Source organism: Seriola dumerili, unplaced genomic scaffold (assembly GCF_002260705.1).
Source record: "Seriola dumerili isolate Sdu_G_001 unplaced genomic scaffold, Sdu_1.0 BDQW01000018.1, whole genome shotgun sequence".
NCBI classification, from domain to species: Eukaryota; Metazoa; Chordata; class Actinopteri; order Carangiformes; family Carangidae; genus Seriola; species Seriola dumerili.
This window is the reverse complement of record NW_019174273.1, coordinates 875658-890712: the sequence shown is the minus strand read 5'-3', so window position 1 is coordinate 890712 and position 15055 is coordinate 875658. Positions and strand designations below refer to the sequence as shown.

The following is a 15055-nucleotide window of genomic DNA, read 5'->3' as shown; positions in this document are numbered from 1 at the left end:
TTGAGGCGTCTTAGAAACCCAGGTTAGCTAGACTGTCCTTTTAACACAGAAATCAATTCAGCTCGTCGGGCCCCGGTGTCACCACCAGACAAATTCCCCCCGACACAGAATTAGATTATCAGTCTAATGATGCCAAGTGAAACTGGGTTGACTGATTTCACTTATGAATGACACCATTTTTTATGTGGTAGCCTAAAATCAGAACAGGGGGTTTTTGTGTGTGTGTGTGTGTGTGTGTGCATGAGTGTGTGCCAGACGTCTGTTTACTCTGAAGAGAGAAGTCAGACAGACGCTGGTGGCAAGAGAAGGAGAGCAGTCTATCTTTTACTTGCTTATTGTTGTATTTTCACTCCATTGCATCGCAGAACGAATGCATTTTTAACGTTTCGGACAACGCTGCCCTCTTATGAGTTCGTGAAACAGTTGGATTTGGAGGAGTTATCGTTGCTCCAAGTTTGACGCTTCACAGTTCAGTGTTTTGACTGGAGAGACGTCAACATGATGGACCCAGAGCTCAGGTTCCTGGAGGTGAGGTGTCAATATGCTCTTTTTTACAGAAACTACAACACTGTGGTTCTTAAGGAAGGTGCTGACTGAGTGTTATTACATGTGGGCCTTCAGAATTGGCTGAATATTTAAAACATAAAGATCCTAAAGTTTCCTTCATAGCTGGAAAATCAATATTTTGGTGATAAATAGTCAAAGTGTAACGACATAATCAAATCTTTCACATAAGGTTGTTTATGACGAGTTGATACACCTTCATCAGAAAGAGTGATGTGTGTGATTTATCATAAAGTCCCACGAGAGTCTGTTGCCTCCAGGAAGAGTGGAGGCTCTGAGAAACAGCCCCTCTGGGACTCAAAGTGTGTCAGGACTCAGACTCTTGTTGTAAGCATGGGTGATGAATGGGCTGCAGAGTGTGTTTCTGTGAGATTTGAAAACAGGAGGTTGGGGATGTATGGTACAGACTTTAGTCTGGAAAATCAGCAAACACACCTCTAAACCAGCAAAATTTAGATGCAATCACATTTCTCAAGAATTCTAATTCCTCCATTCTTAAAAACTAATTTAAATTCCCCACATAGTAACCAGCTCTGACACTTTCAGGTCCGTCTGTGGATTATTCCAAGAGGAGATGGCAGAATATGTAAAAGCTTTTTTTGCCTAATTCTATTTTACCTCTGTGGGATCGACATAAATTGACACATAAATTGAGGCCTGTACCTACATCACCACAGTCTGATGCAATGCCTGCATTACCACCAACCTCACACCTTTCATGCTCCAACTTACCATCACTGCAAAGATGGCCTGCCATAATGGGCTTCAATCAGTTGTTGCTCCATGTGCAGGGCCGCCGTGTGGGTGGGGGTGAAGTTGGGACGATTGTAGGGGACTGTGACTGACAGGGGCCCTAAAAAATTTGACTTAGAATATTAGGTCATTTTTTCCAACATTAAACTGTTATCTTACCATTATTTATAGAATATTTTCTTTTTCTTTTCTTGATTTTGGAAAAAGTAAACATTCAGAGAACCTTTGTATCCCCCCTCTATTAAAATGAAATGGTTCGTTCCTGTCCCAAACCAGGCGCAAGGGCTATTAAGCTAGCAGTTTCGAGTGAGGAGTATCCCCTCTCTTCCTCCAAAAAAGAAACTTCCCACAATGGAAGGAAAGAAAAGAAATACAGGGCAGGAGAGAGAAAACTGGGGGAGACAGTATGTCATCAAAATGTACTCAAAGCAAGGTGGGTGTAGTTCGTGAGTGGTGTAAATCAACCTGTTAGCTTAGCCCATAGCGAAACAGGCTACTTACAGTATGTCCTTGTTATGTTGAGACCGAAATCAGCAAGAAACTGACCGGAAGCCTTTCAGTTTCCACTATGGATGCAGTATAAGACCTTATAATACATTTTATAATCTTATATTAATTATTTTATTAATCATCATTTCATTCATACATTATTAATAATTAATAATTAATCCTATAATCAGTCTTATAGTTCTTTCCGCCAGTTGAAGTCAGTTGAAGTCCCGGCAACTTTAAGGTAATGGGCTACGAGAGCTAGAGAACACGAGAACACAACATTGAAAACATTGGTTCCTAGCAAACATTTGTTCCCAAGCACAATGGAGGAGAAATTGACAATTGACAATTTTGAAGTGTCCTTGTTTGCTTACAGGCACTTGAATAAACAAAAAAGATGCATGGACAAAGGTGACATTTTTGTTTTCAGTTGGTGTAGCCTATAACATTTTGTGAAAATAGGAGGGAATTGCTTGCTAACTCGCACCATAGCGTGGAAACAGTGTTGCTTGACAACAACCGCTGAATGTTTGTCTTCATATAATTAAATGTGCAACTAGAACAAACAGGACATGGCTATTTACTAACTTGATTTATAACAATGATGCTGTCGAATGGCGTTCTTGGCAGGGCAGGGCGGTTTTTTTCTGCTTTCGGTCGAATGTACAGTGAGTGTTTACATGTCGCTCCTCTTTCAGCTGACATTTAATCAATGCAGGCAAACTTTTAGCTGTTCACACTAAATCAGTTGTCCCTACCCCTGCCTGGTGCCAGGCCCAACAGATGCAGCCTCAGGTTCAGCAGCCATGTCTCGTCATAGCCATACCAATGAACCAGCCCTACTCCCAACTGAAGAAGCAGGTGAGCAGCACTGTGTTGAATGACATGTCAGTTGGCATAATTGCAAGGGGGCAGTGGGAATTTCTTTTTTATTATTATGAATTAAAGAAAAGAGAGAGTTCAGTCAAAGACCCAGTGCCAAATTAGTTCTGACCCAGTCTCCAGCCTATGTTGACTAGAGACCCATCACTGGTTGAGTTGGATATTGGAGGTCTTTGGATCTCACAAAGACATCAGAATTTGAAAACTTCAACTAATATGATTCAGGAGCCTCTCTAGGCCAAGCATCACACAATTAAACCCCACTGTCAAAACATGCACGTAGGTTTTTTAACAGTGTACCATCATTCTTTGGATGCTTGGTCGACTGAAGCCCACTCAGAGCCTCAGGCTGGTTAATGAGTGCTGCACACTTGGTCTGTCAGTACACCTTGACCTCCTTTTTTCTAGGTCAAGGTAGAGGATTCAGTTTCTCTTCCACAGACCCCATAGGATTAGTATCTTGGTTCATATTTTTCATAATCAAATTTTTCAGTTTGCTTGTTTGACTTATGTCATTGTTTTTATTTGAATATTTGATAAGATAATATTACTGAAGATACTGATGATGATAAAGATGATGACATTCAAATTGTAGAATTTATTTCAGCACCAGTTTTATGTGAAATTAAATGTACCAATGTGCTTTAAGGCAAATGCAAGGCAAGCTGTCACAAAGAGAAGGATGAAATTATGCAAATTAAATTCTAAAAATGTAGTCATATATTTCAATGAATCACCCTATGGACTATATACGTGTCTTAAAACTACCTAGTTGTTTATGGCCTTGATTCATCAGACTGCCCAGTTTGCCTAACTCTTTGTCATGTAAGTTTTTCATAGTTGTCATGTAAAAACCTTTTTTTTTTTAATTTATTCTTGATCTCTTTGATTTATGCATGGCTGAGTGCTGGAAACCTTATGAAATCCCTGTGTATAGATGAAAATATCCATATGCATCATCATGGACATGACTAATATGTTTTGCAGGTGCATGGCTTCATCTGCCAGCAGCAACACTCCCACTCGCAGCTTACTGTCTTTGTGCCTGTGGTGTTTACAATTTCATATTTTTATGAGTGGAAATGAAGGCCTTGAGGAGATTTTAAGCATTCCCACAGTTCAGAGTTTAAGGCCTCTTCAGCTGCAAAACACTCAGAAATATATAAATTAATATTGAAGGAAGGAACATATAGCACTTTTATTGTAATTACAGAAAGGTTCATCTTTTAGTAAATTCCCTTCCTTTATGACCGGAGTGATTTTGAAGGTAAACTGGGAAAGATGGAGGAAAGATGACATAGCTCATGTATTTTTGTTGAGTTTTTTGCAATTGCTTTCTTTTTGAGAAACTGGTAGAAAAGCAAACACTTTTCTGTCTCCAAGGGGCAAAGTGAAGGACCGCGTTACTGAAAATTAATTAGAAATAATCAAATATAGAAACCTGAACAGTAGTTTATTTTGTAGGATGAATTTTGATTGCAAACAGTTAAAAAATGACACCCTTCCCCCTTCAGATTGCCCTGAAAAGTCAAAGAAAGATAGAAAGGAAGATGAACACGTTTAATTAAAGTAACACAAGGCTTTGCAATGAAATAATGATGTGTATTTGGATTTTTCATTGTATCCCAGAGAAGAAGAGAGGCAGTGCAGGACTTCTCAGTATTTTGTGACTTTAACCTGCTCTTATCAAGACTTTGCCTTAGAACCTTCTGGGTCAATTAACCCACTTAGGATCCTTTTTTTTTTTTTTTTTTTTATCAGAAAACACTTTACAACCAAACCTCAGTGGTACCAAACTCAGAGCCCTGCAGGTTTCTATCCTGGCAGCAGGTTAATTACATTCACCTGGCGTCCCAGGTGTAAATCAGTCCCTGATTAGACAGCAGGAGGGAAACCCACAAGAGTTCGGAGATCAGAGCGGAGAAGGACTCTCAGCTGTTTTGGCTTGTGACCTTTTAAAACAAAGTGTTGGCTGCTTACATACCTCTAAAGCTGTTCGGTGCCGCTGGTTGAAACATTCAGGTCTTTTTTTGTGCGTGATGCATTTTCGTGTTGATCCCAGTGATTAAATGGTTTGGTGAAATCGGTGTTAGAGGGTCTTATTCTTTGGAGGAGGCCAAAAGGCTCAAAACTACTTAATATTTTACAAGAAAATACAAACAAAAGAAGCAAAAACATGAAAATGAAGAACAATAACGGCATAAAGCAGTAAACATTTGCTTAATACATTATTTTCTGTCCAAATAATCAACTCACAATGACAGTAAAACACATAATTTGGTTCTGCAGTCTCCATATTAACAGTAGTAATTGAGTTCAGCACAGTACGCAGCAGGAACATGAACATTGTGTGCACATTTTAACGGAGAAAAAGGCATGAAGGCTGGTGCACAAGTATATGTGTGCAAAGAGAATGCAAACAACCACAAATGGTAGATTTAATGCACAAAGTAGCTTGTGGTCTAAAAAGACTGTGGAGAAGATTTCTGCCTTGGGGACATCAGTGAACTTCCCAAATACCAGCAGAGGTCAGAGAGAAAGAGATCATTTCCATGTGGTCTCTGATTCCAGCTGTTAAATATTTAATGGAGATGGGAAGAGAGTCCAACCACAAGCTTTGAGGATCTTTTCCTCCTTCTTGCTCTGTCCCTGCCCCTTTTCTCTTTCACTTCAGCCTCTCTTATCTTCACCTCCTCCACAACTTCCATCAGCTTCACCCTCCCTCTCTCTCTCTCTATCTTTATCTATTTCCTCTGAATTTTCAATCTGCGCCATTTTCCTCCCTTGCTCCATGTTCGTTAACCTCTTGCCTCTCATCCCGTCTTCATCATTCAGTTTCAAAGAAGCACACACACACTTGTGTTACTGTATGTCTCATGATTGTAACTCATTATGGTCATTCTTTAACCTTTGAAGGGGCAATCTGATTATCTTAATTCTGAATTTAAAGACGCATTAGTCTCTAAAAGGCAGTTAGAGATAATGGAGAAGACAAAGTTAGAGGATGAGGAAGAAGATGATGCCATTAACTGAACCATTTTGTCCAGTTTTGATGCTTCATGCCAAATAATGAATGAATGAAGAGGAGACAGCGGAGAGGAAATGATTGTGAGACCAGTTTTCTTTGGATGCAGCTTAATTTTGATTTCGCGCCTCTTTTTTTTCATTTGTGCACCGTTTGTTACTGTTGAAGATGAGACATCTAGTGCAAACTCTGACCATAAATGGAGGCTGAAATATTTCCGATTTAGATTTTGCAGAAAAAATTTAAGTATTTCATATCTAAAGCTGTGAAATTAGATACAGCTGTGAGCCAGGATTAGTTTCTGTAATAGCTTACCTTTAAACAGCGCAGTTGGCAACCACTTATTGGAAAATCTCCGACTCTTAAGGGGGAATTACTCAGTACTGCACTTCCATAAAGTTGCAAGAGACAGATTTAAAAGAAGAGTGGTCTAACGTGGTGCCAGAGAGGCCGAAATAACATAACTTTAAATCTCTAATATGGGTCAAGATCCAAAAACACAGAATCCTACACTTCCCATAATGCAATACTTCTCATGATACTCATAATTCTCACATTAAGTAAGCATTAATTAATCTTTGTTTGGCAGAGCTGATCCACTCACTGCACCACGATGTAACTGCCACCTATAATAATGTCACTCATTTCCAATAAAGAGGAGTAAGCTAGCGAATCAGAGCAGAGATCTAACAGACAATTCATCTGACAGCCTAATCAGTCATCATGGTGCACTCTGGGAGAATTAAACTGCTTTGTCACAACTGTTTTGGCTGTAGAACAAAGCTTTTAGTCTCTGCAACATAAACGTAACCATGATTGTCCAATCACGTGCTGGAACAACAGGCCTGTCAAGCCTTGGTTTTCTCTACACGTAGAAGTGGTGCGCATGGGGCTGTAGCGAAAGAGATATTCCACATTAAAAGAGTTTAAAAGAGTAGTTTAACAGTCTATTTGTTTTCTGCCTTTCCAAAAGCATGTAAGAACCAAACCAACCAAACTTCCCAAGGCCAAGGAACTGTTCATACATTATCGGATACAAAATTGAAGGCAATAGCCAACAAAACCAACGCTGTTCTTCATTTTCATGTCTTCTGTACGGATCATCAATGTAATGAACGTATGATGTATGTAGCGTTAACCATCAGGTGAAAAGTCTACCACTGTTTAAAATCGAAGACCTATTATTTCAAAAGATTGCTATAGATTTCAAGTAGTAAATTTGCTGCCATTATCGTCATTTTTCAGTCCTTGAGAGAGCATTTGGTCCTCGTATCTGCAGGCTGGTTTGTCTTTTAGCGTCTCCTCCTCCATCTTCGTTTGTGTGTGCCTTTTCTCTACCCCCCTGTTGCGGTCATTATTTTTAGATGGGATAGTGGGCACAGTGTGCGTGAGTGTGTGCTGGTGGGGTTTGTGTCTTCGGGGCTTTCTCTGTGACACCTATCAGTTTGCATTCAGTCACTTGGCAGCAGGAAAGGCCAGCTGGTTACTCGTCCGTTTGATTGTTTCGCCTCATTCTCCTCTGAAGGGATTTCAGATGAAGCCTCAGTCCAATGACATGCAGAGCTATAATCCCATAATTTATTTCCGAGGGATATTGTAACCCTAGATGTTACAGAAGGGCTTTTAGTCCCTGAAGTGATACTGTGGGAATAGTAAGGTTACATCATCAGAGGTAAAAAAAAAATACCAAAAAGAGCGCTGTAACACACTTTGGGAATATTACACCACTTTACTAACACTAATTCACAAGAAAACTATAAATACCAGTGGTTAGCATAGAAGCCTTAGTATTACTTTTGCTGTTAGGCTGCAGGAAAATAATCAGTGTGTTATGTTTTACTATATCTAAGTTAAAAATACTGCTGAAAACTTCTAATGGCATTATACAGTCATTTTTAATGTAATGAAGGCATGTGTTATTAATTTGTCAGAAAAACAGATTGCTAATTATACCACATACATGGTTTTCAGCTAAACTAATGACCGAGTTGAAGTTTTAGATTGCTTTAATTTCTTGCTGCAGCTTTAATTAATTGGGGTGGGGGTGGGGGGTGTTTAATATACTGGCCCAGTGACTTAAAGTAAATATTTTAAACTTTCTTTTCTCCTGTACACCACTCTGTATACTACTATATGAAATGAATGATTTGGGGCTCAAACATTAAAAGCTAGCACTCTAATAGATGTGGTGTGATTCAGATAAGTAGAAAAACATTTTTCAATGGCAACAATATCAACAGTATTTACATTCTAACACTGAAAAACATTGACCCATGGTTGAACTCTGTAGTAAAGGCAAACACTAGCAATTTGAGTTTCAGCACCATGGACAGTGCTAGATAGATAGATAGATAGACAGGATGTTTGTATTTAGAATAAAAGCCCACTATCAAAATTGAATCTCAGTTTCCATGAAGTGAATCTAACATAGTGCTAACATTGGTAATTTGTTTTTACTCACCATATATAGCTGATTAATCAAACAGCCAATCGAAATTAATCTGCAACTATTTTGATAATTGATTAACTCTAAAAATTCACAGGTTCTTAACAGTCAAAATATACTTTTGTCACTGTAAACTGAATATTTTTGGGTTTGAAACTGTTGATTGGAGAAAACAGGACACCTGAAGATGTCATTTTTTAATGTGAGTAAATTATAATGGGCAGTGTTCTGCATTTTGTGACTAGCAGCTTAATTGATAACAAAAATAATTGTTAGTTCAACAGTATATTTGACCAAATATCCATATTCATAGACTGCAATACACATAGGTTTTTACTGATCAACTTAAGTTGTATAGCTTCTTTACTAATATAGTTATATAGGGCATAAAAAGGAAAAGAAAAAAGAAAAAAAACAAATAGGCTAATAAAAAGCAAATGCAAGTAAAAGTGCAAGTATGATTAAATAAATGTAGATTTAATATGACAACAGAGTAGAAACAATAAAATGTAAGTGATACATACAATAGGCTACTAACTTGTTTTATAAGAAATACACTCTGAATGTAGCGTGTGACGTGGCCTTTATTTTGAAAGCCACGCCAGGAAGTCGTCCTCATGTTAATGCCGTCCAGCTTGCCGCTCCTGCTGCTAAATTGACGCGCCGTCAGGTCTGGATGTTATTACCGGGAGGAGAGCTTCTGGATTCAGGCTGAGAAACAAGACTGTGGCTCTGCTACAATGACAGCGTCCAAAGACCCGACCAAGAAGAAACCGAAAGAGGCGCAGCAGGATGAGGTAGAGAGAAGTAACTAGACATTTTATTCCAATATATTTCGCTGTGAGGAGATAAATGTGCTCTGCGTGGACAGGCGACAGGCAGCCTAAAGGACAGTGTGAGAAAACTGTGGTTTCTAGATGCGCTCTGTTGGTGCTGCTTCGAATAATACACGATTATTATTATTACAGGGAGATGAAAAAAATAAAAATACAACAAAGTGGAGTAAGGTGAAGGCTGCAACTCACAAGAGTATTTCAGCATATATAACGATTTTCTCTTATCAGTTGTGAACCTTCATGATACATGTAAACATTAATTTCGAGTTGATTTAATGTTATGACATTACTTTAATTTCTTGCTGTATATAAAAATAACAGAATTCAGCTGTGTCAAACAGAAGTGATTATATCTGTGTGTGGATTTGTCACTTTTCACAGTAAGTTTGAGTCAATTTCTCTCAGTACAGTTCCCAGTTTTCCGCATCAAAAGTTGTGATTTCTGTCCTCAGGAAGTCAGATTTTGATCCTTTGCAGAGGCTTTTTCTTTCCTGTCGTGTGTGAGAACTGAAGCTGTGTAATCTCATATTGTGTGATGGGGGGCTAAGATAGGACTCGTTATCTCAAATAGAAGAAGAAGAGGAAGTGCTTGCCCGTGTGTGGTCAATGCAAAGCATTAAAGTGCGACAGGAGAATACTGTATGTTGAGAATTCAACTCGGGCATGACCATAATCACATGGAGCAGGCTTCTGTCAAAGCCTGGTGTGGAAAATGACACTGTAAGTAGCCTATACAGTACCTCATATACGGCTATTGCTACTTGACTGTGTTATACAGTGTCATGTGTTGTTTACCTGTTGTTATGCTTTGATACACTTTGTTGCTTCCGTATTAGTTTGTAAATATTAAATATTGAATTTAGATTTGGTCTGAGAGTTAAGCTTTATGTATTTAATCTGTTTTGCTAGAGAAACCCAAGAAATTACAACCATTTTGAGTTTTATTTTGGCGATGAACTTGGTTCAGAGAGGCAGAAAGTGTCTACTTCCTGTTGTTTGCAGACTTGACTGTTTTCTCTGGGTTGCCAGGTTTGCCAGTTCTTTCTTGTTTTCCATTTGCACCACAGAGCCCAGAGATATTCTGCCAGTTTGGACTCTCTATTTGGTCCCAAAAAGCAGTTTATTTAGAGTTGTTGTAGAAAATGTATTTTTCTGTCTCTCTGGGTATAATTGGTTGGTGCAGATTGATGCAAGGTGTTAGAACAGATACACTCTAATTGATTTTTTTTTGTTCTGGATCCATTGTGTTTCTGTGGACTGTGAGGATGTTCTTTGAAATTTCAGAGAGCAGTTTCAATTGGGTATTTGTCCCATTCATAGTCTGAGTTTGTCAGCCTGTTGAAGTGAAATTGGTTAAATTTGTTTTTATTTTTTTAAGCCAGACCATTGGTAGCCAAGTTAAAAATGCTTGTATTTGTAATTCTAAGTCCTAAACTAAATAAGTAGAGTATAATGTGTTTACTTTGTCTCATTAGAGCCCAGTACATAGACTGTCAATTTTTTTCTTTGTTTTTATCCCTTTGACTCTCTCTCACACTCAAACACACAAACACACGCACAGTCGCAAACACAAACACACACACGCTCGCAAACACAAACACTGACACACACTCGAAGTCCCCGCTTGCTTTACTTTCCACTGAAGTGAGTCGGATCAACAGACTGTTGCAGTGAACTGTGTCTGCTAAAGCCTGCTTCATTCACATACACACACAAACACACACACACACGCACACATGCACACAGATACACAGCAGTAGGTAGAGCATCCCTTGCACACCACTGGGCCATCGACTTCTCTGAGTATTAGTTCAACATCTCTGAGCTAATTCTCTGCATGAGAAGTGTGTATATGTGTGTGTGTATGTGTGTGTGTGTGTGTGTGTGTATATATATGTGTGTATATATATGTGTGTGTGTGTGTGTGTGTGTGTGTGTGTGTGTGTGTGTGTGTGTGTGTGTGTGAGAATCAGTTTTTCCTGCTTCATTAATTAAACAGTTTCCACCTCACCAGTGGTCCATGTGATACAGATTGTTCTGGGCACATTTGTGCCTCTTAGCTTCAGTGTCTGACACATTCATTCAATTCGTTTCATCATAATAATCCTCCAACTACACTGAAGTATATTATATACTATATACTGACTAACATTCTTCAGCAGTCAGTATGTTTGAAACTGAAAGGATTCCAAAAACCATATACTACATTTAATTAAAGTACAGCAGGTATTCTTTTTCTTGACTAACAGTTGTCTCTTTCTGAAATGAATCTCTTGCTACGTTTTCTCCTGGCGTCCACACTACTCCGGAGTCTATGAGCCCTTAAAACAGAGACTTTTGGAAATGCTGCTGGACCAGTGTTAGTTATAAAACGCCAAGGTTACTTTGTAGTCTGGATGGGCAAAAACTTAGACTTTTGGAAGCGATGATGCAGACACCTGCCTCGCCTGATTGGGTCTTATCAGTACTACCAGGGGTCAGTGCAACCAGAGGAAACGCCACCAGTTTGTTTCATCACTTGGAACACAGTCACATCGCTGTAAATGAAGGGTGCTTGGCTCAAAGTGATCGTTCATTAATCGTACTCGAGGTAAAAGTTTGAAATAATAGTGATATTGGATTGAAGTCATATCGCTCAGCTCTACATGTTTGCAGCTCTGAAGTGCAGGTTGGGATCGGGAGGAAAGTCTGAGGACATGTGGTGGGTGGATGGAGAGTGGCGGGACAGGGAGGCGAAAATAAACAGGACTGAGACAGTAGGGATGGTCGGTCCGAACAGAACCCAGAGACGAATCGTGACAGGTAGCTTCAGAGGTCAGAGGTGTCATCACATAAAAATGTTTTTGCTGTCCAAGAGTCTTAAAACAAACTTCAATTTGTTAAAATCTTTGCTGCAGATAAGAGCATCACCTAAAAGGCGCAAAATGTAAAATCAAAACCTCAGATTATCTTTTTGTGTCAAGCCCAAGTGTTTACCTTTCCTGTAATACAAAAAGCTTTACTTTGATGGGGGATAATCACCGCTGTGTAGACAAGATGAGTGTAAGCTGCATCAGCGACTGTCTCCTTTCACTGTCCAGTAATAAGAAGATCCAGACTGCATATTCAAAAATCAATCCATCTGGTAGAAAGATACTAGAGACGAATGCTAACAAGTCTGTATGTGTCATTGGTAGAAAACTTTTCGTTCAGTATATTCAATATTTTACTGCTTCCATCACATAAAAACATACATGCATGTTCAACGAACAATAATGGTAGAAATAATCCATCGTTTTCTGATTTTTTGTTTGAAAATAGTTACTTTATTGTGCCAGAATTCAAGTTTTCCTTTTTTTTAATTTCCTTGTTATTGCTTAAAGGTAAATATGCAACTTTTTTGTATTAAAATGTCGAAAACAAAACATTTTCCACTTCTACTACTTGAAGTGTTGATCACAAAGAAGATATATTTGTGGTTTTAGGAACCAAAATACATCTCAATGTAGTTTTACATCTCCTCTCTCAGGCTTCTCTCTGGAGCTCTGGTAACAACAGGTCAGTGAGCCAATCACCTCGACCCACCATCCAACCTCGCAGGATTTGGTTTCTCTGAGTGGGCGGGGCTTGGGGTATGGCTGAGAGCGATGACTGCTTTGTTGTGACATCGCAAAGTTCCAGAAGTCCTGACGGCTGGTTTTAAGTTTCTGAATACAGGCTGTGTGCATTTCTCTGTGGACTGAGGCTTTGATACTTTCACAGTATTAATATAGAACCTAGAGCTGCTTTATAATCAAACAGCACATGGAAATCTACCTTTATACTATGTGAGACCTTTTAATAATAAAATTTAGAAGCCAAACAAACAGTCAGAACCTGTTAACTCTCAGAGGGTGATCACTTCCTTGTTCAACTAACAATTAAATGCACTAGTGAACAGTAAATAATTAAACTGTAATTTAATTATAGTTGTAGACAGCTGCTGATAGGGAGTGGTTTGATGATAAACACAGCAGCCAAAGTAGATGATTCCTGGTTTTGTGTGAACATGAACAGATGCTGTGTAGCTTTCCATTAGAGTTAGTAGAATAAGACCTCAGGGGAACCGTGAATGTCTGCACACAGTTTCATGGCGTCCTCATACTTTTGCAAATTCGGCTTTGTATTCTCAGTTAAAGGAAATCTTACTGCTGCACACGCAATTATATTTTAGACAACTGTGTTTGTGCCTTACCTGTTTCATGGTTTTCCCAGTTTGGTGTGGAACAACTTGACTGATCTGCACAGAGCCCCTGACCTCAGCCTCACCCGCCACCTTCATGAAGGTGGACCTCATCACCCAACATCAGTGCCGGACCTCATTAACGCCCTTGTGGCTGAATGGGAGCAAAATCCCACAGCCTCAAATCAGTGGAGTGGCGGCTGTTATCGCGGCGTGATTTTGGAATTACGGCACTGATTGTTTGTTTTTCTGTGTGTCTGCAGGAGTTTGTGGACGTCAGCCCGCCGCAGAGGAACTGGAAGGGCATCGCCATCTCTCTGCTGGTTATCGTGGTGGTCTGCTCCCTCATCACCATGTCTGTGGTCGTCCTCACACCCTGTACGTCAGTTGTTAAGAGGCATGATGAAAGATTATGAAAATATCACTAAATAAAGTCATAAAAAAAATTTGAATTTCATGTAAAAGAAGGAATCTTTTTTTTTTTTTTGACACTAGTAATTGATCGATTGATAGATTAAATACACAGATAAATTTGAATAAAATGTTTTAGCTATTTCACACCTCAGGACCTTTGTAAACTATGAAAACCTTCCTGTTTGGTCCGCCTGCATAAAATCACAGCAAAATAGGTAGAAACAGTTTTACATTTAGCTGCTTTATTATGCTTTATATATAATTCATGGTTAATGTTTAATCCCATTTTCATAATCTGCTGAAATATATACATTAAAAGCCGCTCTGCGTTGCATGTGAACATTTATGACAGCGACGCATGCTGCAGTGAAATCTCTAGAGAGATATACTACTCCAGTGTGTGTCTGTGTTTGTGTATTGGTTATATGTGCGTCCATGCACAAGTAAACAGATGACTGTTTCTACACACTGCATCTCTTTACCAGTGATTTTCCCTGCCTCTCCCCTCCCATTCGTTTGAGTTTAATCAGAAAATCTTAAGATGTCTCTTCAGGCAGGTTTTGACGCAGCGCTTGCTTTCGACCGTCTCTTTGCTTTTGCCCTTTGTTCTACAGAGATAAATCTGTGAAAATAAAGTGGATTTGATTGTGTCTTTTCCCAGTGGAGGTCCCCGGCAGCAGCAAATCCAGGCTGACTGTGGCAGATCTGTATAAACCAGAGTTCAGCATTCATGACCCTGAGGCCACGTGGATCAGCGGTGAGTTGTACATCAGCAAAAAATCACGCATCGATGAAAAGAATAGAAGGATGGGAATGACAAATCTCAGATACTTGTGGTGGAATCGTTGACACTCTGAATTGCGAGTCCTTTTTGTTTCACTCAGCACCATCAGACCTGTATTTATCAACTCCGTACAAGGAATTATTGTTATACACATCTGGGGAGTACTGACGAAATGTAATATTAATGTTAAAAGATTCATACAGAAGGCCTTATTGTTCCCACTGGTTTGATCGTGAAGAGGGTATTAAATTGTGTTATTAAAAAAGTTTTTTAAAAGTCTTGGTGAACGCTGCAGAGAACTTAAGCAAAGAGAGAGATGGATGGTTTTTCTGGTGCCGCCTTGTCTTTTAGCCTTGATGCATTCTGTTTTTTTTGGCCATTGTGGGTGGAAAAACTGGTGTCTGTGTGTGCCTCCTTCATGATGGATGTCTTCCAGTGTGTGGAATATTTGTGCGAAGAGACAGGAAGAAAATGAGACACTAAAACTCACCATTATTGTGTGGTGAAACTGCTGGAAATGAAGCAGTTTTTGATTTGTTTTTTAATGTTAAAAGAAAATCATTAGACTCTGAAACTCCTCTGCTGTATTATTCCATGTCTGCATAGAAAGAGATGTGGAAGAGAAGTCGATGTAGCTCAGGAAGTCAATCGGGAGGTA

At 39.2% G+C, this 15055-nt stretch overlaps 1 protein-coding gene across 3 annotated transcripts in view; it reads left to right on the top strand.

Moving 5' to 3' along the window:
- The window catches only part of LOC111232487 (inactive dipeptidyl peptidase 10-like), a 55636-nt gene that overhangs the window by 7714 nt on the left and 32867 nt on the right, over positions 1-15055 (top strand). The window contains exons 1-4 of one of the 3 annotated variants that reach the window (XM_022760045.1): positions 1690-1750; positions 2584-2670; positions 13463-13577; positions 14275-14370. In XM_022760045.1, coding sequence (XP_022615766.1) covers positions 1724-1750; positions 2584-2670; positions 13463-13577; positions 14275-14370 — 325 coding nt within the window. In that variant the 5' untranslated portion in view covers positions 1690-1723. Of the gene's footprint in view, positions 1-1689; positions 1751-2583; positions 2671-8861; positions 8960-13462; positions 13578-14274; positions 14371-15055 lie in introns of those variants that run through there. The other 2 variants (XM_022760060.1, XM_022760053.1) reach the window with 2 other exon arrangements.